Raw genomic sequence first — 27506 nt, forward strand, 5'->3', positions numbered from 1 at the left:
GACCCCTAGTTCCAGCATCCTAGCAAGATGAAACCTCATCCCTGTAAGACAAAAATATAAAGCCAATTATAGGGCCCCTTCATCAAGACAAATAGTAATTTAATTTAATTCTTATCTCATTGAATTTTTGGATAGATAGATAGATAGATACTTTATTCATCCCCATGGGGAAATTCAACATTTTTTCCAATGTCCCATACACTTATTGTAGCAAAACTAATTACATACAATACTTAACTCAGTAAAAATATGATATGCATCTAAAATCACCCTCTCAAAAAGCATTAATAATAGCTTTTAAAAAGTTCTTAAGTAGTTTATTTAATTACATTGAGTCCTAACCCCGGCACTTTAACATATCTTACTCCTGGCAGTTGAATTGTAAAGCCGAATGGCATTGGAGAGTATTGATCTCTTCATCCTGTCTGAGGAGCATTGCATCGATAGCAACCTGTCGCTGAAGCTGCTTCTCTGTCTCTGGATGGTGCTATGTAGAGGAATGTTCAGGGTTTTCCATAATTGACCGTATCCTACTCAGCGCCCTTCGCTCTGCTACCGATGTTATACTCTCCAGTACTTTGCCCACGACAGAGCCCGCCTTCCTTACCAGCTTATTAAGACGTGAGGCGTCCCTCTTCTTAAAGCTGCCTCCCCAACACGCCACCACAAAGAAGAGGGCGCTCTCCACAACTGACCTATAGAACATCTTCAGCATTTCACTACAAACATTGAATGACACCAACCTTCTAAGGAAGTACAGTCGACTCTGTGCCTTCCTGCACAAGGCATCTGTGTTGGCAGTCTAGTCTAGCTTCTCGTCTAACTGTACTCCCAGATACTTGTAGGTCTTAACCTGCTCCACACATTCTCCATTAATGATCACTGGCTCCATATGAGGCCTAGATCTCCTAAAGTCCACCACCATCTGTTCAACAGAGGAAGTTAAAGCCTATGGTCTCACAAGCAACAAAGAGAAAGGTAAAGTAGAACTGAATTTATCATGACTTAAGCTAAATCTATACCAACGTTATTCGATATTTGCTTCTTTATAGGAGGGAAGAAAATAACTTACAGAAAAGTACAATCTTTTGCAGTAGTTGATTTAGAAGTTTTTTCAAAGAAGAAATGAGATGTTGGAATGAAATAGATTGACTGGTGGAAGGGAATGAGGGTTTAGATTTGCCTAAGAGTATTTTTTTTGGTCCATGTTTTGGTATTTTATGTACTTTATGATTCTGCATTTGAAGCTATTGATGATTTACTTTCAAGAAGTCAATGCCAAACACATTTACTAAGTTTTAGAGGAGACAATTTCCTTTGCATAATAGAGGTGGAGAAGTTTGGACCCAAGGGTGATAGTCAGAGATGGAACAGAGAAGGTAGGACGGGGTGCACTTTGATACCCAATCTCTCAAATTCAATTTTAGATTAAACTATAATGGGGTAAGTTTGGACTTGTTGCCTGGTTTATAACTTGTCTGCTTTTACACTCCAGTAGAAGTTGAAAGTTTTGTGTGAAGTTGCTATTTTCCCACAAAGGTTAGTTTAGTTTGAGGTTCTACTGATTGCAGAGCCTGTTGGTAATCTCTTGTATCTATCTGGAATTCAATCTCGGATATCTTTCATCAGTGCACAGTTTTAGAATTGACATCATTCCAATTCTTGCTATTCATGGCTTGTACAGCCCATTTCTGTAGAGGAATATTTTCAAACCAGACCTCAGCATCATTAGGCAGATCAAGTAGGAGAGTGTGGTACAAGCAGCTTGGCTGCACTATAGAAAAGGTCACAGTGGCCCAGTTGTCACTGCAGGGTAGCTGACGCTAAGGAGTGTACCTGTATTGGAGAGGAAATTATCTACTTTTTGGGTGAATGAGCCAAAGTGTAAACCACCAACTATGACTGAAAAGGGTTGTCTCTTGCAGATGCAGATGATTAGCAATGATGTTGTGGCCTCTGAATTTGATTTTATGTACATCAGCCAAAGCATGATAGCAGCCAGTATTATGAACGTTATGGTTTGATGTTCTAAAGCTTCATCCATTCCTTCTGGCGTACAGAGGAACAGTTGCTTGAACAGCTGTTACTGTATTTCCTTGAGTGCTGCTGGTTGTAGACTGCGCCATCATGGAAATCAGACCACTGTCAGTCAAACTGTTCATGTATATAAGATGCATTGGCCAAGAAATTCCGTCCCACAACTCTAAGAACAAAAGTGCTGTGTTGAGAAAATATACTTAAATCAGAGTGGGAAAAAAAAAACACTTTCTTCACAGCACAAAACTTCCTGAAATAATGTCAACAAGAATACAGTACATAACATTCATTTTCAATGTCACTGGTCTGAAAAACAAAGAGTTTTTAATTACTTGCGGGACAGTGAACATTTTTCCAAAAACTGGGGCTTTTATAGAGTCATTGTTGACAGCTTCATTCTTGGTCCTCACTGAGATCCATGCTAATTGTGCAACTTCAGTTACAGGCTCACATGCATGACTTTGATGTGATGGTCATAGAATTACACAGCATTAAACCAAGCCATTCAGCCATACTGACCTGTGGACATCCTTCCATATTAATACCCTCACCAAGCACTCTCTCTCAACCATTCTCTCAAGCAGTGCATTCTAAGTGTTTAACATTCTCAGCGTGAACATCCCTTTCATTCCCTCTAAATTTATTCTAGCTTTCCCTAAACCTTAATCTTATATGAACGTGAAGGTCAAGGTCAGCACAAATGAAATGCTGGAGGAACTCAGCATGTCAGGCAGCATCTATGGAGGGGAATAAAGAGTCAACATTTCAGGCCAAGACCCTTCATTGGTACTAGAGAGAAAGGGAGTAGAGTTCTGATGAAGGGCCCAGAATGTTGACTGTTTATTCCCCTTCGTCAATGCTGCCGACTTGCTGAGTTCCTTAGTAATTTTATGTTTGTTGTTCAACTTTGCCATGATAAGAAAAAGAGAGGGGGGAGGAAATGCAGTTCAAGCTGGTAGGTTAAAGGAGAAACCAGATGAGAGGGAAGATGGGGAAGGGGGGGTGAAGCAAGAAGCTGAGAGGTAAACTTGAGGAAGAAGGAATCTGATAGGTGAGGACTGTAGACCATAGAGGCCAGGAAAGGAGGAGGTGCACCAGAAGGAGGTGATGGGCAAGTGAGGAGAAGAGAAGGGGTGAGAAGATAACTAGAATGGGAGTGGAAAAGGAAGGAAAGAGAAAGGAAAAATTATCAAAAGTTGGATAAATTGATGTTCATGCCATCAGGGGTAATGTGCTCCTTGAACATGAACTTGGTCTCATCATGGCAGTAGAGGAAGCCATGGACAGACATGTCAGAATGGGAATGGGAAGTTGAATTCAAATGGTTAACCATTGGGAGATCCTGCCTTTGTGCTGGACAGAGCAAAGGTGCTTGATGAAGCAGCTCCTTCAGTCTACCCTGGGTCTCATCGATGTAGAGGAGGCCACACCAGGAGCACCTGGTTTCACCTATCACCTACTACCTTGTACTTCTACCTCCCACCCCCATATCACCTTTTTCTGGCTTCTGCAACCATTCTTTCTAGTCTTGATGAGAAGGGTCTTGGCCCAAAACATTGACTGCTTATTCGCCTCCATAAATGCTGCTTTGCTTGCTGAGGCATTTCAGCTGACTTCTCAAGATTTGTAGCATCTGCAGAATCTCTTGTGTTTCTGAAGGGCAAAATGCAGTGTTGTAGATCTTTTGACACATGGGAGTCTGCATACCCACTTTGCACAAAGAACAAGCCTTCTCTGGTACTATTCCTACCAGCCTGTTAATGACTGTCCCCAGGAACTACTCCCTGCCCACAATGCTGTGGCAACCATTCTTGATGCAGAAGTAATTGAAAGAGTGCCTCTTTTAATATGCACATTCCCTTTAAGGGCTGCTTGCTGAAGTCTCAGCTATGTGGCTAACTACAGGAATCTGTAATGGATCAGTGGAGTAGCACCGTGCCAAAAATGACACAGCATGGCTTTACACTTTCAGACACTATTCTGGGAACCTTGTAAGTGAAGATCATGATCATTATGGGACTTTTAAATATAGTATAAGGGTGACATCCAGTACGGTTTCAATTCCATTAAAAGGTGGTAAAGCTGTTCCTAGGCCAGTGTGTTCTGTACTCCATCTGCTGTAACCTTTTGGGGGAAAGACAGCCCCATAATAAGGCGCAATGGTTGTAAACAGTAGCAGGGCCACCTTTATGTTGATGCAATAGCACAGACAGTAAAGAGGATGTCTACTGGAAGAAGATGTAATGATCACAATGAAACGTACCTGGCAGATTATGCAGTTCACTTGATCCGAGGTTGATTTGGAGCTCGGAGGCCCTTATGCCACAGAAATAAAGGGCAGTCTCCTCTTTATAGTTTGGGACCATGCGGATGGCTTTATTTCTCACAGTCTTTGTTATTTATTCATTTAGAGGTGCAGCACAGAACAGGCTCTTCTGGGCCAACAACCCGCACCATCCGGCAAACCACCTATTTAACACTAGCCTAATTATAGGACAATTTACAATGACCAGCTAACCTCCTAACCAGAATGCCTTTGGACTGCGGGAAGAAACTGCAGCACCTGGAGGAAACCCACATGGTCACGGGGAGAACATAATAAGCTCCTTACAGACATTGTCAGAATTGAATTTCAATCTCCAACGCCCCAAGCTGTACTAGCATTGCACTAACCACTACGTTACTGTGGCACTCAAAACGGGAAGAGATCAAAGTTCACCAATGTCTTTACCATCATCCTTTTGGCAGGAGTAGAATGTCAGTGGAAGGATGATGATGAGAGGGTTGAGGGTACAGGTGGAATGTGTGTGTGTGTGTGTGTGTGTGTGTGTGTGGCCACTTGTTTAGCAGGGGTAGGGGTTTCCAAGACTAAGCAAGCACTAGAATGAAAGAGCTCACTTTGACATATGGCTTTTGTCTGAAGTCCTGATTTTGGTTTTTGATCTGGCAGTGGGGCGGAATTGCAGACTCCTGAGAGAGACTGGTTCAGATGTCATCTGCTAGGGATTTCAGCCAGTCCTTTTGGATCTGCTGGCTTCCCTGGTGCATTGAACCTCCTTTCTGGACACTGTCATTGGACAGGGCTTTGAGGTCTCTTTGAGCGATCACTTGTGCAGCTTCTCCCTGGCTTTTTCCTGTTCTCTGAATTGGCTGAGGTCCTATTAGGAACTGCACATGACTGTTTCACCACGTTTTCTGAGTGAAAACCATCAAAAATGGTTTCTGCTGATTTTTGGCCATTTTCTGTTTTTGTTTTGCATGCTATCTAACTGGACATTTTGTTATACACAACCGCCATCAGCACATTTTTTTTTCTATGGAAATTTAATGACTTACTTTTCTTGAGCGAGAATATATCTAATTTACAATCTCATCTCATCTATTCCTCTCAAGGGGCAGCTGATGCTGACAAGAGCATATTGTCTTGAAATGATGATAGTAATGGACAACAAGCCAGTGCAGTTATTATGCTAAAGGCACGTTTACAGTGCTTGACAGTACAAATTAGGATATTGCCAGGAGGTCCTGTTCAAACACCCTCAGTGTGATGGTGTTACCTTTAAATCAAGTGGACTTGTTCCATAGTCCTGAACTGGACCAAGACCCTCGTCAGCAGACACATCCTGCCAGCTGCCAAAGTAACTGATCGGACTTGGAAGGAGATGGGTACTGGAGAGCTGCTCTACCCAAAACAGTTTACTTAAAAATAATTGCTTGTATTTGGCTGATTGTCAATAGAACCACAATAATAACGGTCTTACCACCAGTGATGTCAAATTCAATTTAAAAAAACACTTTTCATTGATAATTTTAAGGTAGAAATGGCATTGCGTAATTAAACACAAATCCATAGGCTCGATCATTGGTGTCCTGGGTTTCTAAGTACCGTACATTATCAGTCACCATGAATCAGAAAGGTAAATTTGTTCTGCTCGCTGATTGCTTTACCACTGCCACTATTCTTTTTCTCCAGTGAACCTAAACCAGCTTTACTACTTGTAGTACTTGCATTCCAGAAATTTGAATTGTGTGTATAAATTGGATGCTTAGCCAGCTCAGTCAGCCATTCATTGCTGTAGGTTTGATTCTGAGGTTGAAAACTGACTTCGGTGGCAGTCTGTTAGTATAAAATGGCTTTGCACCAGTGAGCAGTGTCCACAACCTCTGGTAATTACATTTCCAGCTACATTTGCTGTGTGGCTATTGTTCACGTTAGATCACACTTTTGCGCCACATTTATGATCCCTGTTTTTAGCTTAAGCTCAGAAATCACAGATATGCCTTATCACACCCTGATTCAGGTGGACCACAAAGACCATCAGGCAGACAGTCTAGTTAATGACTTTGGAAGCGATTGTTGGTGTCTGGCTGTGGAACCCTGGGTGATACTACTGTGGAACCCTGGGTAACCGCTGTACTGTCTGGGCATTGGGCAGGATTTTCAAGTCAAGCAGCTGCTGCTGGGAATCCATAGGGCATCATTCCTGTTGTTCAGCAACAGAGACTCGGGTTGGGGGTGTGAATTTCTGTTTTTAAGTGGAGGGAGAGGTTTTCTGTCCACTGTCAATTCATCAGCACTTCCTGTATATCTAAGGAACGACATATTGCTTATGTTCTGAACAGGTTAAGTTCAGAGGATGTCAGGAAGGCAGAGAGATGGTACTGGACAAGTGAGTGGCCTATTTTAACTGCCTTCTCAATAGTTTCCACCTGAGTTATGGTGTAATGATGCACTTTGAAATGATTTCATTTGTTTACTGGTGTGAGTCTGACAGTACCCAACCATCTAGTAACTTCATACTGTGATGCACATTCAGCAGGTAATTACGTGGATAAAATGGGCTGCCTGTACTGAATGATCCAGTTGAGTTGCTTTTGGGCTGTTTGATGGAAGATAGTAAATGTCATGATTCACAAATATAAGTTCTTCCACAAAGGACCTGCATGTGATGTCTGGTAAAATCTAGTCCCCAACACCAATATTTTCTCCCATTTTCAGTGCTTTGTAATGGTGAATTTATCATCTTCAAATCTAATTTGTATCCTGACCTCTTGCGTATTGGGAATAGAATTGATGGCCCAAGCCTCTGTTTTTTCTCATTCTGCCAAAAAAATAAGCAGCTGCTAAACTAACTGCAACTTCAACCATATATGAAGGCAAAGGTAAAGTCCAGGGATAAGGTTACCGTAACTATCAAAGCAGCATTTTACCAAGTGCGACACCAGAGAACCCTGTTAAATTAGCAGGTTGTGTGGGTCAGTGAGAATGCTTTCCAGTAAATGTACTATATAGTAATTCTATGCAGAATACAGTATCACAATACTATAGTATTCAGATTTCAGAATGGTCCGTTAACAGTAGCTTGCTGTTCCTCTTTTCCACCATTTATTTGTTTTATTTATAAATTAGTGGGGGTTTTTTTTGTCTTGCACTGTACAACTGCCACAAAACAACAAATTTCATGACAATAAACCTGATCCTGATTCCAATATAGCATGCTACTGCAGGAGTTACTCTGGGCAGTGTTCTGTACTCAGCCATCACTGACACAAAATTGGTAAATAGCAACTGTACATAGCAAATAAGGTTGTGAAAGGATCCCCAAGGGCAAAGATCAGTTGGAACAGTGGTAGATGGAATTGAATCTGGGCAAGTTTGAGATAATGCATTTTGGGACATCAGAATCTAACAGGACATATACAGTAAATGGCCTTAGGAATGTTGTTGTGCAAAGGCTCCATGGCATTCAAGGTCATAGATCTCATGAAAATTGCTGTACAGTTAGATAAGGTGGTGAAGAATCCATTTGACATGTTTGCTTTCAGAGGCTGGGCATTGAGTATCAGAGTTTAGATGTCATGTTGCAGCTGTACAAAACATCCGACAGATCTGGCCGTCACGCACAGGAAGGATGTGGTAACATTAGAAAGATTATAGATTGATCAGCTTGCTGCCTGAAATGTAGGGCTTTTCTGAGGAGAGATTGGATAGGTTTGACTTATTCTCACTAAATGTAGGAGTGATCTTGTACAGGTTTATAAAATTAAGAGGCACATAGGATCGATAGAGTGGATAGTCCTATTGAAGGGTCTCGGCCAAAACATCAACTGTTTATTCCTCTCCATAGATGCTCCCTGACCTGCTGAGTTCATCCAGCATAATGTGTGTATTCCTCAAAATTTTCAACATCTGCAGAATTTCTTGTGTTTAGGGTAGATAGAGTCTTTTTCCTAACAGTGGAGTCTAAAAGTAGAGTGCATAGGTTTGTGAGAGGGGAGAAGCTTAAAGGAAATCTGGGCGGGGGGAAGGTTTTCATACGAAGGGTTATGTGGAACAAGCTGCCGGAGGAGATAGTGGAGGCAGATACACTTACAACCTTTTAAAGGCATTTGTAAAGGTACTCGGAAAGAAAGGAAGTGGAGGCATACAGATCTAATGCAGGCAGCTGGGAGGAGCATCAATAGGCTTCAAGGTTGGCACGGCTGAATTGTGCTGAAGGGACCGTTTCTGTGCTGTACAAACCCATTACCATTCTCTTACTTTCTTCATAGATACAGAAGATCAGGGGTAGGCCATTCCATAAGATACGGGAGCAGAGTCAGATCATTTGACCCATTGATTATTCTCTGTTACTCAAACATGGCTGAATTTTTTTCTAACCCTATTCTCCCACCTTCTCCCCTTAACTAATAAAGAACCTATCAATCTCTGCCTTAAATATATCCAGTGACTTGGCTTGCAAAGCCCTCTGTTGCATGAATTCCACAGATTCACTACCCTCAAGCTGAAGAAATTTGTCCTTATCTCAGTTTTAAAAGGATGTCTATTCTGAGGTTGTATCCTTGATCCTAGACTCTCCTACTAATGGAAACATTAGAGGGTAGGATGGAAGCAATCCCTGGTGGCTGTTCCATCATTCAGTAAATTCATAGCTGACCTGAAACCTAATTCTATACAACTGCCTTTCCGCAATATACCTTAACACAATATAACTCGGATTTAAACTTAGCAGATGTCCTGGCATCTATTGCAGTATATGAAAGAATGTCTTACCAAACTCTGGCCATATCTTCTGAAGCCAGCCAGCTCTCCGAGCTCTCTAGTTGCAGGGTTTGCTGTACATTTCAGTGTCAGCAGAGCTAGAAAAGAATCCTGCGGAGAAGCTGGAATTTAGAAGGGTTGGGATGAATGAGATAGAGATTGGCAAGCTGGAGACTGAGTGAGGATACACTTACTAGAAGAGATTGGGAGGGTGAAGGAAATAATTTCATTTGAAACTGGTTTATTCTTGTCACATATACCAAGGTACATTGAAGACCTTGTCTTGCATATTGAAGTCATAAAAAGTAAAACAATTACAGAATGCTAAATAAGGTACAACATCTACAGAAAAAGTGCAATGTAGGTAGACAATAAGATGCAAGATCACAACATGGTAGATTGTGGGAGAGGCTAGAGGGTGAAGGTGACATTGAAGATCAGGAAGATTGGAGAGAATGAAAATTGAGAAGTGGAAGCTGGATATAGAATGGTAAAGGGAAGAAAGGGTTGATACTGGTGATCAGGAAGTTTAAGAAACTGAAAATTGTATGGACTGTGGAAAGATTGGAAAAGCTAGGAGAACAAGTTTTGAGGGATGGAGGAAAGTAATGAAAATTGCTAATGTTGAGGTGACTTAAAAGTTGGAAAACATCAGAGCTAGGAACAGTATCATGTGTCACAAAGCGTTGAGGTGTTTTTCATCCTTCAGCAAATGGGTGCATTGATTCAGTACTTGCTCAGTTACTGGAAGTATAGTCATTCTGCTCACCCAAGAGCCAAGAGTTCCCACTGGCTTGCTCAGAGGCTCAGTGGTGTAGCAAGGACAGTTGATTGGACTCCGCAGCCCAGTGGTAACTCTTGACCCTTCTGTTAGCAGACGGACCATGGAAAAGCTACTTATACAAGGGTATAAGCTAAGCTGGTGGAACTTTTTAAGGTCCTGCATCTATCTGTGCAGAAGAGCTTGTGACCTTCCCTCCTGCAAAACTGACTCGTTTTTAGATACTGCAATTAGGAATCAGCTTATTTTCATATATTTTGTGAGTTTCAATTATTCTCGAAAATCTCAACTAAGTCATCTTTGGATGTTCTAAATTACAGAGAACACAATCATAATTCTTGTAATGCTCCCTCATGATTTAACGTGTACACTTTGTAAGAAATGATCACAACCACTTTCTTTGCAGGAAATTACCACAACTGCACAAGGTACTCCTGATGTAGTCTAATCTGTCTTTGCAGAGCTTGATTCCCAACCCCTCCATTAGTCTCCTTGATTGTATTTTTGTATCTGTCCATAATGTTTTAGTGAACTATGAATGTTGACTCCCAATTACTGTTCCTATCTTTTCATCAATAACCTGCCCATCATTATATGATTGCACGATAGTTAGCTCTAAGATTTCTTAGATACTGATGCCATCCAACATGCATTTGCAGAGTGACATAATCAGCATTTTGGCATGACTTGATAGTGGCACAAATATTCATGCCACATGTCTTCCACGCAATGAATACAGGGTGTATAGTCAACACCTCAATAAGGTGCCTAGAATAGTCACCATTACTTATAAGCTGAATTGTACTAACTAATTTTTTTAACAAGTTTTGCTCCTAGAGCTGTTTAAGTACTCTTCAGCAAATTGTTTACCTCCCAGCTCCCCTGACCTGCTGTGTCATGTGTGAAGGATACAGCTAGAGTCTGATGAAATTTTCTATTGCTCAAGTACATGCAGTTCAGAGGGGTGCAGATGCTTGAAGGACTTCAGGGTAGAGCAGCTCATTTATTACAACCCCATCATTCAACTTGCATGTCCTCTGTCATCAATATAAATCTGTATTATCCATAGGATGCACTGCAACCATTCACGAAGCTTCTTTGGCAGTACCTTGCGAAGCCATGCTATAGGTATATCCACACCCAATTTGTTTGATCCTCCATAGGCTGTGGCTGTTATCTTTGCTCCTTCAGGTGATTGCATAAGTTGCCAGTTCCAGTTGCTATTTCTTTGCTGACCAAAACAACACAGGCATTAGACGCTTGAGAACACCCGCACCATACTGTTGCACACCTTTCTGGATTAGCAATAAAACATTATTCCTTCATTTATCTGAAAACCCTTGAATTCCTCATGCAGTGTGATGCAAGATCCAGCACTACATGGACTGTGACATTTCAGGAAGATAGTTCAGACTCTCTCAGGAGGCAGGACTGTTGGCCTTGTAAGCATCAGTCCTTTCTGGGAATGTTTAATTTTAAACCCATGAAATTGTAAATATAAACACAAATAGAACAGGATTTGCTTGGGCTTTATGGCAAGTTACCAGGGTTCAACCTTCACAGTTGGACAACTTTAGACTTTGGTATAAATTTCCAAAGCATCACAGTGACAACTAGTGGGTAAAAGTCCATACTACAGCAGCTACTGTATAGCTAATATAAAATTCTCAGATGCAGAAGAAAACCGATTCAAGTTTGAGTTTACTTGTTGTTCATGAATACAGCCAAAGGAAATAGTGTTACTCTGGGGCCAAGGTGCAAAGCACTGTATCAACAGTCTAAACAGCACAAGGCATATTTAGCATATATAAGGTAGAAAGCACATGTAAAATAGCAGTAAAATACAGTCATAGAAAAAATATTGTTCAAGTCCCTGGGTCCATCAATGTTGCAGCAGTCTGCAGTCAAACACAATACAGCTTATCTTCTGCTAGTGAACACTGGAGGGCAGCAGTAACTCGAGCATGGGCAGCACGTCACGCTGCCTCCAGCACTGTGGCAGAGTGCCGGACTCTGACACCTCCCTCTGGGCAGCTGCAAACAGGTGCCCCTGTGACTTGGGGCCTAGTCCTTGCTACAACCGAGGCCACGCAGCTCCCCCGCCATTCGTCCGTGAACCAATCAATTAGACTTGCAACATTCCACGGCACCAATGTGCAAAAGGGGTCTTGTTGTCACTAGAAAACTGACCAAGATGGCCACTTGCTGTTAGACTGCACTGCTGCTTTGCACACCAGTGCCTCTCTGTCACAGGCAGCATCACAGTCCACACCAAATCCAGCCCCTTCAGATTCTCCACCAACAAGCAACTCACTGATGGGGTTGACCTGCAGTACTTTAAGTTCTTAATGTCCAACAGGGTCTGCAATCGTAAAAAGTATGTCTAAAAAGACAATAGCATCTTTGGTTCACCTTGTACTTATCGGAAGTTCTAGTCATTCACATAGACCTTGGCACAAGGATAAGTGTTGGGAAAATGGATTTGAAGTACCCTTTAAGTATGAATAATATCAAAACTTGCAAATATATCTCCTGGTATCCTGATTAACTAACTAATCATAAATACTTGTAGATCACTTTAAATTTCTCCTTCCTCTAGAGAGTGACTATTTTGGATCTCCATGTACAGCTGGGACCTAATTCGTGTTGGGTCTTGTGACTGTCATGCGATGACCTGAAATGCTAGGTCCTTGATGGGGAAAGTGAAACAATACACAAGGTTTGTGCAGCAGTAATGGATGGTCTGTAATTATCCCAACTTGGAAGCTTCCCAATCAGCCTGTAGAGTCAAATAAGGTATCGCTCCCTAGAGTCATCTATTGAAGACAGCTGCAGTTGCAAATAAACGTGAAATTGCCGTAAAGTAAAACTGTTTTAAATTCTAACAGTTGTCCTACAAGTAGAAACATAGAAAATAGGTGCAGGAGTAGGCCATTCAGCCATTCGGCCCTTCGAGCCTGCACCACCATTCAGTATGATCATGGCTGATCATCCAATTCAAAACCAGCTTTCTCTCCATACCCCCGATCCCTTTAGCCACAAGGGCCATATCTAACTTCCTCTACTGTTCCTTTTTTGCACGCATTTCTAATTTCCTGTTTAATGCCATCCCCAACCTGACTACTACTGTACTACTAAGTAGTACCATTCCACAGCATTATCCAGCAAAGGATTTGATTTCTTTTGCAAAGGTAAATTGTTTTTTACTCCCATAAAGACAGAATGACACAGGCATGACCTTAAGAACCATCGCACTGAATTACCAGTACAATGATGTCAGCTTTTGATGAAAGTTTGTCTATGATGATAGCCAGCACATTTTGGAAAACAGAAATAGAATATTAAAAAAAGTGTTATATCACGTGAACCTCAAGGTTAAATATTTCCAATATGGCCTATAACTGTAATAATATCATAATAACTGTTCACACTGAATTAATTGAGCTCAGACTATTATAGCTGAACAATTTAGACTGGTGTGCAAGATTAAGCACTCTTTATTGTATATTGATTGCTAAATTGGTACAGGAAAGACTACTTAACCAGCACCCCACAGTCTCAGTGCTTAATGGGTCATCCTTTGCATTTTCTACATGTTTAAATAGGATTCCATCACCAGAAGCATTTTTTGCCCCCCCCCCCCCCCTCGCAGCAACACATTTTGGGTGATAAAACTGCATGATTATTTTCTACAGCCAAAGCATAGTGGAAAAATCAGAATTGTATCTGAGATTATCTTTCTACATATCTCTGAATTCTCACTGCTGTATCATAACTTTCATCAGTTATTCCCCCTGAAGCAATACCTGGCTTCTGAGTAAAAAATTCTAGGTGATACTTCCTTGCAAAGCGAAAGGAGCGTTGCTGCAGTTGAAGTATGTCTTGTGGACAAGGTTTTATCTCTAATGTCCAGCATCCTCTCAAATAGACATAGAATTTTTACCTAGGAATATTGTAATGATAAACACACTGTGCTATAAAATGAATTATGACATTATGAAATCATGAAAGATGCAAAATAAATGCAATCACTTTCATTCGTTATGTGGCACAATTAAAATTACAGTGCCTTGTAAAAGTATTCCTCCCAACCCTTTGTTCACATAAATGAGTATTACAACCAGAGATTTTGATCAATTGAACTGAGAAGTTTTATTTCTTAATCACATGCTCCTTTTTTTCCCCACTGTAGAGCCCCAAAAATAGTGAAAATTATAAAGCATGAAAAACTCCCCAGTTTTAAGTTTTCTGGCAGAGGTTAGCAGGTTTTTGCACAGGATCCCTCTGTAATTAGCAACATTCATCTTCTGATCAATTATGACCAGATTTCCAGGCCAAGCTGCTGAAAAGCCTCACCAGAGCACTCTACAGTAGGGATGGTGTTACCTGGCTGACGCACAGTATTAGATTTACGCCACTCGGTACATTTAGAGTTGAGGCCTATAAGTTCCAGTTTAGTGTTACCTGACCACAAGACCTTCTGCTGTAAGTGACACTTTCCAAAGACTTTACAGGAAATGATATTTTTTCTTCCTTGTCACTCTTCCATAAATAATCCTTTTATCCTAGGCCTTAGAGATTGTGGAGTCATGAACTTTATCTCTAGTTGCAGCTACTGAGTTCTGCAGGTCACTCAGAGTGACTGTTGGCGTCCAGTAGCCTCTCATACAAGTGCCGTTCTTTTCCGGTGACTAAGTTTATAGGGACATCCTGACCTAAGCAGTGTAGTTATGGTAGCTCTGAGGTATGTTCAGTGTTTTTAAGATGGTGTTGTACCCTTCCCCAGACTTGTGCTTCTCTATTATCATTCCCCTGACTCTTTAGTCTTCATTTTGGTTAGGTCTGTTAAAACTCTACCATACTGTTGGCCCTTACAGAGTGAGGGGTCGTTTATTCAGGAGATCCTCCAATTTTCTGCATCAAGAAATTGAGTGAGGTGGTAAAGTAATATACCGTTTTGCGCCTGAGGAAAGTTAGCATAGTAATTACAAAGGGGTTCAATAATTTTTTGGCCCTACAATTTTGGTTTTTAATTTCTAGTAAATTGTTGACAGGTTTTGGAATGTTTCTTTGGATGTGACATGGTGCACAGTGTTTTGTAGATTAGCTCAAAAGTCTTACTTCAATACATTTTAAATTTAGAAAATGAATCAGTAAAATGTGAAAACAGTTGTGGGGGCTGAATACTTTTCCAAGGCACTGTAAGTCCAAACTCTGTTAATATTTTTTTCGCAATTATGTATTATCACCTCTAACTAAACCAGGAAACCATTTGTACCAATGAAAGGATCCTTCTGCTGCTTTGGAATATTTAATACTCATTTCAATGTTTCAATATCCTAAGGCTGTTAGGTAAGCCAAGTATGTTTTTCAACATGTTTTTCAAATTGAAAATGCCGCAAAATTTTGACGGTTAAGTCTAGATCTGACAAATCAGTGACATGAATCAAAAAGCCAAAGCAAAGGTTCTGACAATATCTTTCCTCCCATTGATACCACTTAACCCACTGAGTTCTTCCAGCAGGTTGTGTGTGAAACTAAAATAACTGCTCCCTTTATGTGCCTAGTTTCACCAGAACCATTGGCTATACTCCAGTGCTAGCTAATCACAACAGTAATATTACAGATTCATACAGTAACTTTGCAAGCATTAATATACCTTTGAGAGATAGAGAAATTAGTTAATGAAAACAACCTGCAGGCACTGGAAATCTGAAATAAAAACAAAATACAGGAATGTACAGCAGTCCAAACAGTATCTGTTGAAAGAGAAGCAACTTAATGCTACTGGGTGGAGACCATCAGAACGAGAGAAGAGATAAAATCTAGCTTGCTTTTTACGCCACAGTCGATGGGGGAGGAATGGATTGGCAAATTGAACAATGGTGTGAGCAGAGCTGCTATTGGAATGAGTTGAGGAAGCCATGCAGTTGAAAAGTAAATGGGTTTAGTTAGAAATAAATGAACAAAAGCTATGAAATGAGGTCAGTGCAGAGCAAGAGAAAAGAAGTCTAAATGAGGTGAAGTACAGATCTGTATAAATACAGAAAGAATAACTAAGTCAATTGCAGCGATAAATAACTTACAGCAGAAAAGGATGATTCTGACACAGACAAAATGAGTTACCTGAAATTGTGGGATTCAAACTGGAGCCTGAAAGGCTGAAAATTCCCAGATTAATTATTAACGTTGTTTCTTGAGCTATTGTTGCTCCTTATTATCAATTACGTTATGAAAACACATGAGACTAACTTCAGGTTCAAACACCTGTTTAAATTTATTTTCTGTAACCTTCAGTTTCAAGTGGATACTGGTCAAAGGCACGTTGACAGAGGGTATCCAACCTGAAACATTCGCTTTGTTTCTCTGCTCACAGATGTGGCTTGAACAGTTGAGTGTTTTTTTCCCAGCAATTTCTGATTTTTAATTTAGCTTTTCGGAATTGCAGTTTCCCAAACGAATAATTATATGAAAAGGAAATTGTACATTTTTGTAACAGCTTAGGTTTCACTCGATACATGCAGCCAATCTATTTTTCTCATACTATGTGATTCACCATGAGGTGAAATGTGACTCTTCTTACAAGGATTAGAATTAATACTTAAGCAATTATTTATTCTGCTTTGCATCTGCACCTATCATAATGTAGTAACACCACAATATGTCTAAACTGTTTATTAAAAACTACTGCAGTAAATTGGAGGAGGCTGATTTCATTGCCAGTGAATGTTTATGCTGCAGCCTCAACACAAGTAAACAAACCAAAAATTGAACCAAGAGAAATATGAAAATGACAGACTGTCAAAATGGTTTTATTTCAAACTAGCTGTAGAAGTTAATCCTTAAAGGAGAGCTAATGTAAGGAGTAAAGAAGTTATTTTGTTCTGGTCCTGTTCGTTTGCTGCTCTTGCCACCCATATTAATTTTGCTGGTTTCAGGGAGCTGTTCTTCAGTCTTGTATTAGGGGCCATGCTAACCATGTTCCAATCATAGTATTTGCTGCTACTTACCAACATATAATCAAATTCCTTCTTGAATACATGTTCCTAGAAGAAATAACAAAGAGTTAGGTTGGTGGAGGTGTGAATATGACCGAGGGAACTCCTCACGCTAAATAAATTGAAAGCTGTTGTATTCAGGTTAGGCAAAATAAATTTTAAAAACATTTTAAAAAGGAATATAAACTCAGTGGCCGCTGTTGATGGGCATTGAGTGTATGCATGTTCATGGTCTTCTGCTGCTGGAGCCCATCTACTTCAGGGTTTGACATGTTGTGCATTCAGAGATGCTCCTCTGCGAGCCACTGTTGTAACATGTGGTTATTTAAGTTACTGTCACCTTCCTGTCAACTTGAACTAGTCTGGCCATTCTCCTCTGACCTCCTCATTAACAAGGTGTTTTCTCCTACAGGACTACTGCTTACTGGATATATTTTGTTTTTCTAAACTCTAAAGACTGAAATTCACAAGAGATCAGCAGTTTATGAGATATTGAAATCACCCCATCTGGCACCAACAATCATTTCACAGTCAAAGTCTCTTGGATCACATTTCTTTGCCATTCTGACGTTTGGTCTGAACAACAACTGAACCTCTTGATCACGTCTGCAAGCTTTTATGATTTTGAGTTGCTGTCACATGGCGGGCTGATTAGATATTACATTAGTGACAGATAAATGCGTGACTGGGAAGCTGGTGCAGGGGGCAGGGCTTCAGGTTCTTGGATAATTGGGATCTGTTTGGGGAAGGTATGACCTATTCAGAAGTGAAGGGTTGCACCTGAACCCAAGGGGGACCAATATTCTCGCAGGCAGGTTTGTTAGAGCTGTTGGGGAGGGTTTAAACTAACTTGGAAGTGGGGTGGGAACCGGAGTGAAGGGACTCAGGATAGAACGGATGGTAAAAAAGTAAAGATAGTGTGCATTTAGACTGTCAGGAGGGGCAGGCAGGTGATGGGACTTAGTTGCAGCCAACAGGCTGAGTATCAAATCATTAGCGATGCAGAGTCAGAAAGGACAGAAAATACAGTACTCAAGGTGTTGTATCTAAATGTGCATAGTATAAGAAATAAGGTGGATGATCTTGTTACAATATTGCAGATTGCCAGGTATAATGTTGTGGCCATCACTGAATCGGGGCTGAAAGATAGTTGTAGTTGGGAGCTGAATGTCCAAGGTTACACATTATATTGGAGGGATAGGAAGGTAGGCAGAGGGGGTGGTGCAGCACTACTGGTAAAGAATGGCATCACATCAGTAGAAAGACATGACATAGGATCAGAAGATGTTGAATCCTTGTGGGTTGAGTTAAGAAATTGCAAGGGTAAAAGGACGTTAATGGCTGTTATATACAGGCCTCCCAACAGTGGCTGGGATGTGGACCACAGGTTACAACAGGAAATAGAAAAGGCGAGTCAAAAGGGCAATGTTATGGTAGTCATGGGAAATTTTAACACGCAGGTTGATTGGGAGTTTATTGAATGCCTAAGAGATAACTTCTTAGAACAGTTTGTCACTGAGCCTACTAGGAGATCAGCGATACCGGATTGGGTGGGGTGTTACGTTATGAACCAGAGCTATTAGGGAGCTTAAGGTAAAAGAACACTTAGGAACCAGCAATCACAATATGATTGGGTTCAACTTGAAATTTGATAGGGAGAAAGTAAAGTCTGATGTAGCAGTATTTCAGTGGAGTAAGGGAAATTACAGTGGTATGAGAGAGGAGTTGGCCAAAGTAAATTGGAAGGAGCTGCTGATAGGGATGTCAGCAGAACAGCAATGGCTGGCGTTTCTGGAGAAAATGAAGAAGGTGCAGGACATGTGTATTCTAAAAATGAAGAAATATTCAAATGGTAAAGTAGTACAGCCGTAGCTGACAAGGGAAGTCAAAGCTGTTGTAAAAGCAAAAGAAAGGGCATACAACAAAGCAAAAATTAGTGGGAAGATTGGGAAGTTTATAAAAAATCTACAAAGAGCAAATAAACAACCATTAGAAGGGAAAAGATGAAAAATGAAAGCAAGCCAGCAAATAATATCAAAGTGGATAGTAAAAGCTTTTCAAGTATGTTAAAAATAAAAGAGAAATGAGGGTGTATATAGGACCACTAGAAAATGAGGCAGGAGAAATAATACTGGGGGACAAGGAGATGGCTGATGAACTAAATGAGTAGTTTGCGTCAGTGTTCACTGTGGAGTTGTAGTGTGTGAAGGAAGAGAAGTGGGTGTAGTTACTGCTACAAGAGAGAAGGTGCTCAACAACTGTAAGACTGAAAGGTGCTTAAGTCACCCGGACCAGAGGAACTGCATCCTGGCGGTCTGTAAGAGGTAGCGTTAGAGATTGTGGTGACATTAGAAATGATCTTTCAAAAATCATTGGACTGTGGCATGGTGCCAGAGGATTGGAAATTTGCGATTGCTACTCCACTCTTTAAGAAAGGAGGAAGGCAGCAAAAAGGAAATTATAGTCCAGTTAGCCTGATCTCAGTGATTGGGAAGATGTTGGAGTCAATTGTTAAGGATGAGGTGATGGAGTACTTGGTGACACAAGACAAGATAGTACAAAGTCAGCATGGTTTCCTTCAGGGAAAATCCTGCCTGATGAACCTGTTGGAATTCTTTGAGGAGATTACAAGTAGGATAGATAAAGGGGATGCAGTGGATGTTGTATATTTGGACTTTCAGAAACCCTTTGACAAAGTGCCACACTTGAGGGTGTTTACCAAGTTAAGAGCCCATGATATTACAGGAAAGTTACTAACATGGTTAGAGCATTGGCTGATTGGTAGGAAGCACTGAATGGGAATAAAAGGATCCTTTTCTGGTTGGCTGCCAGTGACTAGTTATGTTTCACAGGGGTTGGTGTTGGGACCACTTCTTATTATGCTGTATATAAATAATTTAGATGATGGAATAGATGCCTTTGTTGCCAAGTTTGCAGATGATATGAAGAATGGTGGAGAGGCAGATAGTGTTGAGGAAACAAGTAGGATGCAGAAGGACTTAGACAAATTAGGAGGATGGGCAAGAAAGTGGCAAATGAAATACAATGTCGGAAAATGCATGGTCATGCACTTTGGTAGTAGAAATAAATGTGCGGACTATTTTCTAAACAAGGAGAAAATCCAGAAATCTGAGATGCAAAGGGACTTGGGAGTCCTTGTGCAGAACACCCTGAAGGTTAACTTGCAGACTGAATCAGAGTTGAGGAAGGCAACTGCTATGTTTGCATTCATTTCAAGAGGTCTAGAATATAAGAGCAGGCATGTGATGCTGAGGCTTCACAAGGATGATTCCAGGAAAGAAAGGGTTATACAAGCAACGTTTGATGGCTCTGGGTCTGTACTTGTTGGAATTCAGAAGGATTGTCAAGTAGGAATCTCATTGAAACCTTTTGAATGTTGAAAGGCCTAGACACAGTGGATGTGGAAAGGACGTTTCCCATGGTGAGAGAGTCTAGGACAAGAGGGCACAGCCTCAGGACAGAGAGGTGCCCTTTCAAAGCAGAGATGCGGAGAAAGGTGATGAATTTGTGGATTTTGTTGCCACTTACAGCTGTGGAGGCCAGGTCATTAGGGGTATTTAAGGTAGAGATTGATAGGTTTTTGACTGGACATGGCATCAAAGATTATGGGGAGAAGTCCGGGAACTGGGGTTGAGGAGGGGATAGAGAAAAAGGATCAGCCATGATTGAATGACACAGCAGACTCGATGGGCCAGATGGCCTAATTCCGCTCCTATGTTTTATGGTCTTATGGTGTACATAATGAAGTGGCCATGGAGTGTATATGTATTGCACTGAGTGTAATTTTAACTTAGTATGTAATAACATTGGTGGAATCCATCATGTTAAACCAAAGCTATAACCTGACTTTTTTAAATGACCACTGAAGGCATCTGATGAGAAATTAGAAGAAATTAACAAGCACGTATAGTTTCTATAAAGTGCTGCAGGTGGGAATTGAAGTTAAGAGCATGGCATTCTTCGGTGAAAAGTAAACTGTTTTATTTTGGACTAATCAAAGCAGTTCAAAGTCTACATGGTGGTTGTGCAGGTGTAAAGAGTGATATTAGAGATGAGAAGACAACTTTAAAGACTGAAGAATTACAACACACAGACGAATTGGGCAGAAAGGTGAGCCAATGTAAATGGAAAAATTGAGCAGAGATCCTTGAAAACACCACCACATGTAATAAAGAGTATTTTAAAATAAATGTAAAATAAAGAATGAAGGATCTTAAGAGTGGTATAATGACTTTAAAAGTGTCAGTTAGTTAGCTTTGTCTGTTGTAACAGAATTAGCTCTGAATCTGAAGGCTGTGGATTTGGGTGTATATTCAAAATACACACTGCTGTCCTTGACTGGAGTAGAGTGTTACCGAAGACACTACTTTGGATGATAGTGTAAACTGTGAACTTGCCTGTTCTTGTGATGTACATCGATGTTTAGAATTGTTCAAGGAAGAGCAGGGAGTATATTCCAGAGTCATTCCGTACTATGTTGTGAATGCTGAATGGTTGTTTAAAATGGCCGTCAATGGTGCACTGAAAATCTCTGATGCTTCAATTACATACGTGCCGTTTGTAGCTGGGTATACACTAGCTTTAATCTCAGATTTGATCTCGGAATGGTTTAAGCGTGAGTTGAGGGTAGAGTAATGTAACAACAGGTGTAACTGTCCTTTCCAAGAAGTAGCTCTAAATAAAACAACAAATGCAATCATTCTGTGTATACATATATTTGTAGATAAAAGGCTTGTGATAGCTGGCTTTGGGAAATGATGGCTATCTATTTTTGCACCATGTTTCAGAAGAACTCTTAAGTGGCTAAAAGAGGTTGGATGGTCTCTATTTTGATTGTTAACCCTTTGACCAACTAATGTTATAGGCATACTACATCTTCATGTCAACATACAAAAGAAAATATTCCTTTTTTTCAATGTCATTGCATGAAGTTAAGCATCTTTCTTTATTCCTCATGTCTGAATGAAACATAAATCAAAAAAATCTCCATCTATTTCAATTCCACAATATCTTCCAAACAAAAATATAAAATGCATTGTTAATGAAACAGTGGGTTTTAAGTAACAATACTGTGAACAATGAGAGTTTGATTGAATGCCCAAAACTTGGTGAAGTACTCTTTTGTACCACAGGATTACAGGTGACAATTGAGTCTAATGGCTGAATAGTTGTATGTTTAAATGTCAATTTGATATTTTAATACAATTTTATTGCTCATAGAGAGGATATTTCTCAAGTCTTGAGGAAACAAGGTCTGAGGTGCTTTGAAGGAAAGCGTTAAGATGAACATACTGTACATTGTATACTCACTTTATTAAGTACATCTGTACACCTCATTAATCCAAATGGCTAAGCAACCACAATTATATTGCATGCAGATATGCTCAAGAGGTTCAGTTGTTGTCCAGACCAAACATCAGAATGGGGAAGATATGTGATCGAAGTAACTTGGACCATGGAATATCATGGAACTTGAACCTGGTTGATGCCAGACAAAGTGGTTCGAGTATCTTAGAAACTGCTGATCTCCTGGAATCTTTACACACAACAGTCGCTACAGAATGGTGCGAGAAGCAATAAGAATATTGAGTGAGCTGCAGTTCTGTGGGCAAAAACGCCTTTTAATGAGAGAGGTCGGAGGAGAATGGCCAGACTGGTTCAAGCTGACAGGAGGGTGATAGTAACTCAAATAACCACACATTACAACAATGGTGTGCAGAATAGCTTCACTGAATACACAACACGTCAAACCTTGAAGTGGATGGGCTACAGCAGCAAAAATCCACGAGCATACACATTTGGGAAGTACCTATAAAGTGGCCATGGAATGTATTATTGTCATTTAGAATTATGATGTCATTGATGATTTCAAGTTACAATTTCAGTTAGAACGTAAATGTAGAGCATAGAATAGTACAGCACTGGAACAGACCCTTTGGCCCACAATGTTACACAGAACCAAATAAATTGTAATCAAATGGGTAACTAAACTAATCTCCTCTACCTGTACCATGTCCATATGCTTACATTTTCCTCACAATCATACACCTTTCTGAACATTTCTTAAAAGTCTCAAATGTTTCTGCTGCTTCCAGTGCATTCCAGGCACCCACCACTCTGTGCAAAAACAACCTGTCACTCACACCTCCTTTGAAATTACCTCCTCTTACCTTAAATACGTGCCCTCTATTTTCAGGCATTTCAACCCTATATAAAATATACTGTCTGTCTACTCTATATCTCCCATAATCTTATAAACCTCTTATCAGATCTCCCCTCAGCCTCCACCGCTCCAGAGAGAACAACCCAAATTTGCCCTTCCACTCATTATAGCACGTCCAGGCAGCATGCTGGTGAACCTCTTCTGCACCCTCTCCTTTCTATAATGGGGCCACCATAACTGTATGCAATACACCAGTGTAGCCTAACAAGAGCTTTATAAAGCTGCAACATAAGTAGTTGACTTTTGAACTCAATGCCTCAACTAATAAAGACAAGCATGTTATATACCTTCTTAACCACCCTATCAACCTGTGAACTTGGACCCCAAAATCCCTCTGCTCCTCAGCACTTTTAAGATTTTGCCTTTAACAGTCTCTTTACATTTGATTACCAAGGTGCAGCTTCATTTTTTTTAAATTTGCATCTTTAAAAAGTGGAAATTATAATCTAGGTCTGCATTGAAATATATATTAGATGAGACACGAAAGATTGCCCTTGACTGTGTTTCCTAACTATTCTTTTCCATTGTGATGAGCCAATATTTCAAAACTAACATAATTTTAATCCAAGTAAAGTTTTCTGCAGAGCATGAGATTTAACCAACAATAGATATATTTTGTCAAAAGAGACAGGAAATATAGGTGATTTATTTTTTTGTAGCAATGAAATTATGAAACTGTTTACCAGCAGAGACTGTGGAACGGAAAGCACAAAATCCTGTATAAAGATTAAAAGTTTTTCCAGGGAAGTGGTTGAAAGTTTATTCAAAGATGAATTGGAGGTAGGGAATGGACTAGAGGAGTCTATGGTCAATATATTACTGCTTTTGTATAACAAGGTTCTGTATCTAAAGTGTGTCAAAAATTAAAAGAAACTCCTCAGCAGTTAGTCTGGGGTTGTTGTTACTTAATTTACCAGGCCAATTAATTATTTGGTTATTTTCCAAAACAAATAATTTTGTATAAAAGTTCAATCTGGTTGAGTTGGATCTGGGCAGTATCTTTGAATGTATTGACTACTGAGAAGCATAGAAGAAGTCCGTGGAGGGAAGACTGGTGTCCATGTTGTCCTTAGCTGTGTACACACACTGCAGTTTCTTGTGGTCGTATGCAGAGCAGTTGCAATACCAAGCTATGATGCCTCCAGCTAAGATGTTAATCAGTTAAAAATTGGTAAGGGTCAACAAGGACATAACAAATTCCTTTAGCCTCTTGAAGAAGTAAAGGCATTGGTGAGTTTTCTTGACCGTGGTATATAAGTGGTTGGACCAGCACAGGCTGTTGGTACTGTTCACTCCTATGAACTTGAAGCTGTCAGCACTGTTAATTCAGACAGGAGCATGTGCACTGCCCCCTTCCTGAAGACAATGACCAGCTCTTCTGTTAACGTTGAGGGAAAGATTGTTACCAAGCCCTCTATCTGAAAACTTGTAAAGAGAATTAGAGTAGAAGCTGTCACACAGTCATGAACATTCAGGGTAATAAGTAGGGTGCTGTGGAAGCAACCTCGTGGGCCACCGGTGTTTAAAATAATCGTGCCAGAGGTGTGGCTGCCTGTCCTTACTGATTGTGGTCTGTTGGTCAGGAAGTCAAGGATTCAGTTGCAGAGGGAAGGTGTTGACTCCCAGATCTCAGAGAATTGTTGATGAATTTGCTTGGAATTAAAATTTTGAAAGCAGAGCAGCAGCCAATTAGTAACAGTAATTGGCTTTACTGTCCAGGTTCTCCAGTGAGGAGTGTAAGACCAGGGAGATGGTGTCTGCCAGAGACCTATTTCACAGCAGGCAGTTTGCAGTGGACCAGGGCAATCTGGGAGGCTGGAATTAATGTGTGTCATGACCAGCCTCTCAAAGTGATTCCCCTTTAAAAGTTGCAGATTGGCTTTAACTAATGAAGATGAATTTTAATTGAAACTGGCCGCTTATAAAATAGGGCTGGGCATCTGTTAACACAGTCAGACAGGTTTTGTGTCAGCTTTATTGCAAAATCATTACAACAAGCAGACATCATGACTTTATTGTGTTCTCAGCATTGGAAGCCACAAGTGTGAATTAATTGTGCATTACAAGCACTCTTTCAGGGATTACCCAATTTAACCTATTCTGTTATGTTTAAAATCTGACTCCGTAAAATCATAAGAACAGAAGTAAACCATTCGGCCCATTGAGTCTGCTCTACCGTTCAATCATGGCTAATTTATTTTTCCTCTTAACTTCATAGTCCTGCCTTCTCATAACCTTTGACACCCTTACCAATTAAGTACCTTTCAACCCCTGCTTTAAATATGCCCAGTGGTTTAATCTCCAAAACAATCTGTGGCAATGAATTCCACATATTCACCACCCTCTAGCTAAAGAAGTTTGTCTTCATCTTCAGTCTAAAGGGCTTTGTTATATACTGAGGCTGGTCCTAGTCTTTCCAACTATAGGAAACATCCTCTCAACATCCACTCTCCCTAGGCCTTTCAATATTTGGCAGATTTCAATAAGATTCCCCCCCCCCCCCCCCCCCCCAATTCTTCTAAACTCTTGCGAGTCCAGGTCCAGACCATTAAAAGCTGCTTATACATTAACCCTTTCACTCCCAGGATCATTCTCATGAACCTCATCTGAACCCTCTCCATTGCCAGCATATCCTTTCTTAGCTATGGACCCAAGATTGCTTATAATACTCTTAATGCAATCGGACCAATGCCTTATAAAGTCTCAGCATTACATCCTTAACTTTATGTTCTTGTCTTCTTGAAATCAATGCTAACAGTGCACTTGCCTTCCTTACTACAAACTCGAGCTGCAACCTTTTGGGCATCCCATTTCGAAAGTTCTCTTCACTTTTATTCCTTTGTGACACTATATTCCATCTGCTACTTCTTTGCCCATTCTTCTAATCTGTTCGAGTCCTCCTGCAGACTCTGTTTGCTCAACACTACCTGTCCCTCCACCTATCTTTGTATCATCAATAAACTTGGCCACAAAGCCTCATTTCAATCATGCGCATCATTAACATCTAACGTGAAAATTAGTGGCCCTACCACCAATTGCTGTGGAACACTAGTCACCAATTTTCTTTCTATGACATAGTGACTTCCAGCAAACTGTTTGACGGTGGCAGAGACTACGATTGAGTCTGATCCTGTTCTTGCATGAGAGCCACTCTTGTTTGTTTTCCAGCACAGTCCCCTGAAAGTGAGACCCAACTGATTTTCCTTTAATCTCTCCCGTCTCCTAAGGAAAGGATCCTAAAGAACAATTGTAATACCAAGTTGATCATTCCAAATGAACTAATAAACTCTGCATGGTCTAGAGGTCAATATCAGGCCTTCCTAGTCAGTATGATTCAATTCTATATCAGACTGATCTAACTAATTATTTACCACAGAAGCTCATGAATTCAAGCCATGGTGATGAGGATTACTTTGCCTGATTTACTTGGCTTTGTAAATAATGCATTTTGTCATTTGTTTCTTTTCCTACTGTTAGGTTTAATAAACTCACACTCCAAGCTGGATCAAATGACGTTGCACAAACATGATCGTGGCCTTTCCAGTGTAACCAGAAAGAAAGCAATTTTGACTGAAAGTGTTACTGTATCAGCTCAGTCATCATCTTCCTCACCTTCACCATCTCCATCATGTGAATCAGGTTAGTTGCTAATATTAATATGCATGTCAAGTCTAGTCACTTTTAATTTCGACTATAACTGCTGGTACAGTGCATAGTAAAAATGAGACAACGTTTTTCAGGACCATGGTGTTAGATGACACAGTACAAAAAACTAGACTGAACTACGTAATAAAAAAACAACACAGAGAAAGCTACACTAGACTACAGACCTACACAGGACTGCATAAAATGCACAAAAACAGTGCAGTCATTTACAATAAATAATAAACAGGACAGTAGGGCAAGGTGTCAGTCCAGGGTTATTTGACAAGGTCCCACATGAGAGGTTAGTTCAGAAGGTTCAGACACTAGGTATCCATGGAGAGGTTATAAACTGGATTCGAAGTTGGCTGTGTGGGAGAAGACAGAGAGTGGTAGTGGATGATTGCTTCTCAGACTGGAGGCCTGTGACTAGTGGTGTGCCTCAGGGATCTGTGCTGGGACCATTGCTGTTTGTTGTCTGTATCAATGATCTAGATGATAATGTGGTAAATTGGATCAGCAATTTGCTGATGACACTAAGATTGGAGGTGTTATGGACAGCGAGGAAGGCTTTCAAAGCTTGCAGAGGGATCTGGACCAACTGGAAAAATGGGCCAGAAAATGGCAGATGGAATTTAAAGCAGACAAGGGTGAAATTTTGCATTTTGGAAGGACAATTCAAGGTAGGACATACACAGTAAATGGTAGGGCACTGAGGAGTGTGGAAGAACAAAGGGATCTGGGAGTTCAAATGCATAATTC

The 27506-nt window shown here is 40.4% G+C and overlaps 1 protein-coding gene across 3 annotated transcripts in view; it reads left to right on the forward strand.

The window, feature by feature from the left end:
* setbp1 (SET binding protein 1) overlaps positions 1 to 27506 on the forward strand; it is a 272071-nt gene that overhangs the window by 234745 nt on the left and 9820 nt on the right. For all 3 annotated transcript variants that reach the window (XM_073064319.1, XM_073064320.1, XM_073064321.1), the window contains exon 4: positions 26580 to 26741. In XM_073064319.1, coding sequence (XP_072920420.1) covers positions 26580 to 26741 — 162 coding nt within the window. The remainder of the gene's footprint in view (positions 1 to 26579; positions 26742 to 27506) is intronic.

The sequence above is a fragment of the Hemitrygon akajei genome, chromosome 13 (genome assembly GCF_048418815.1).
Source record: "Hemitrygon akajei chromosome 13, sHemAka1.3, whole genome shotgun sequence".
NCBI lineage: Eukaryota > Metazoa > Chordata > Chondrichthyes > Myliobatiformes > Dasyatidae > Hemitrygon > Hemitrygon akajei.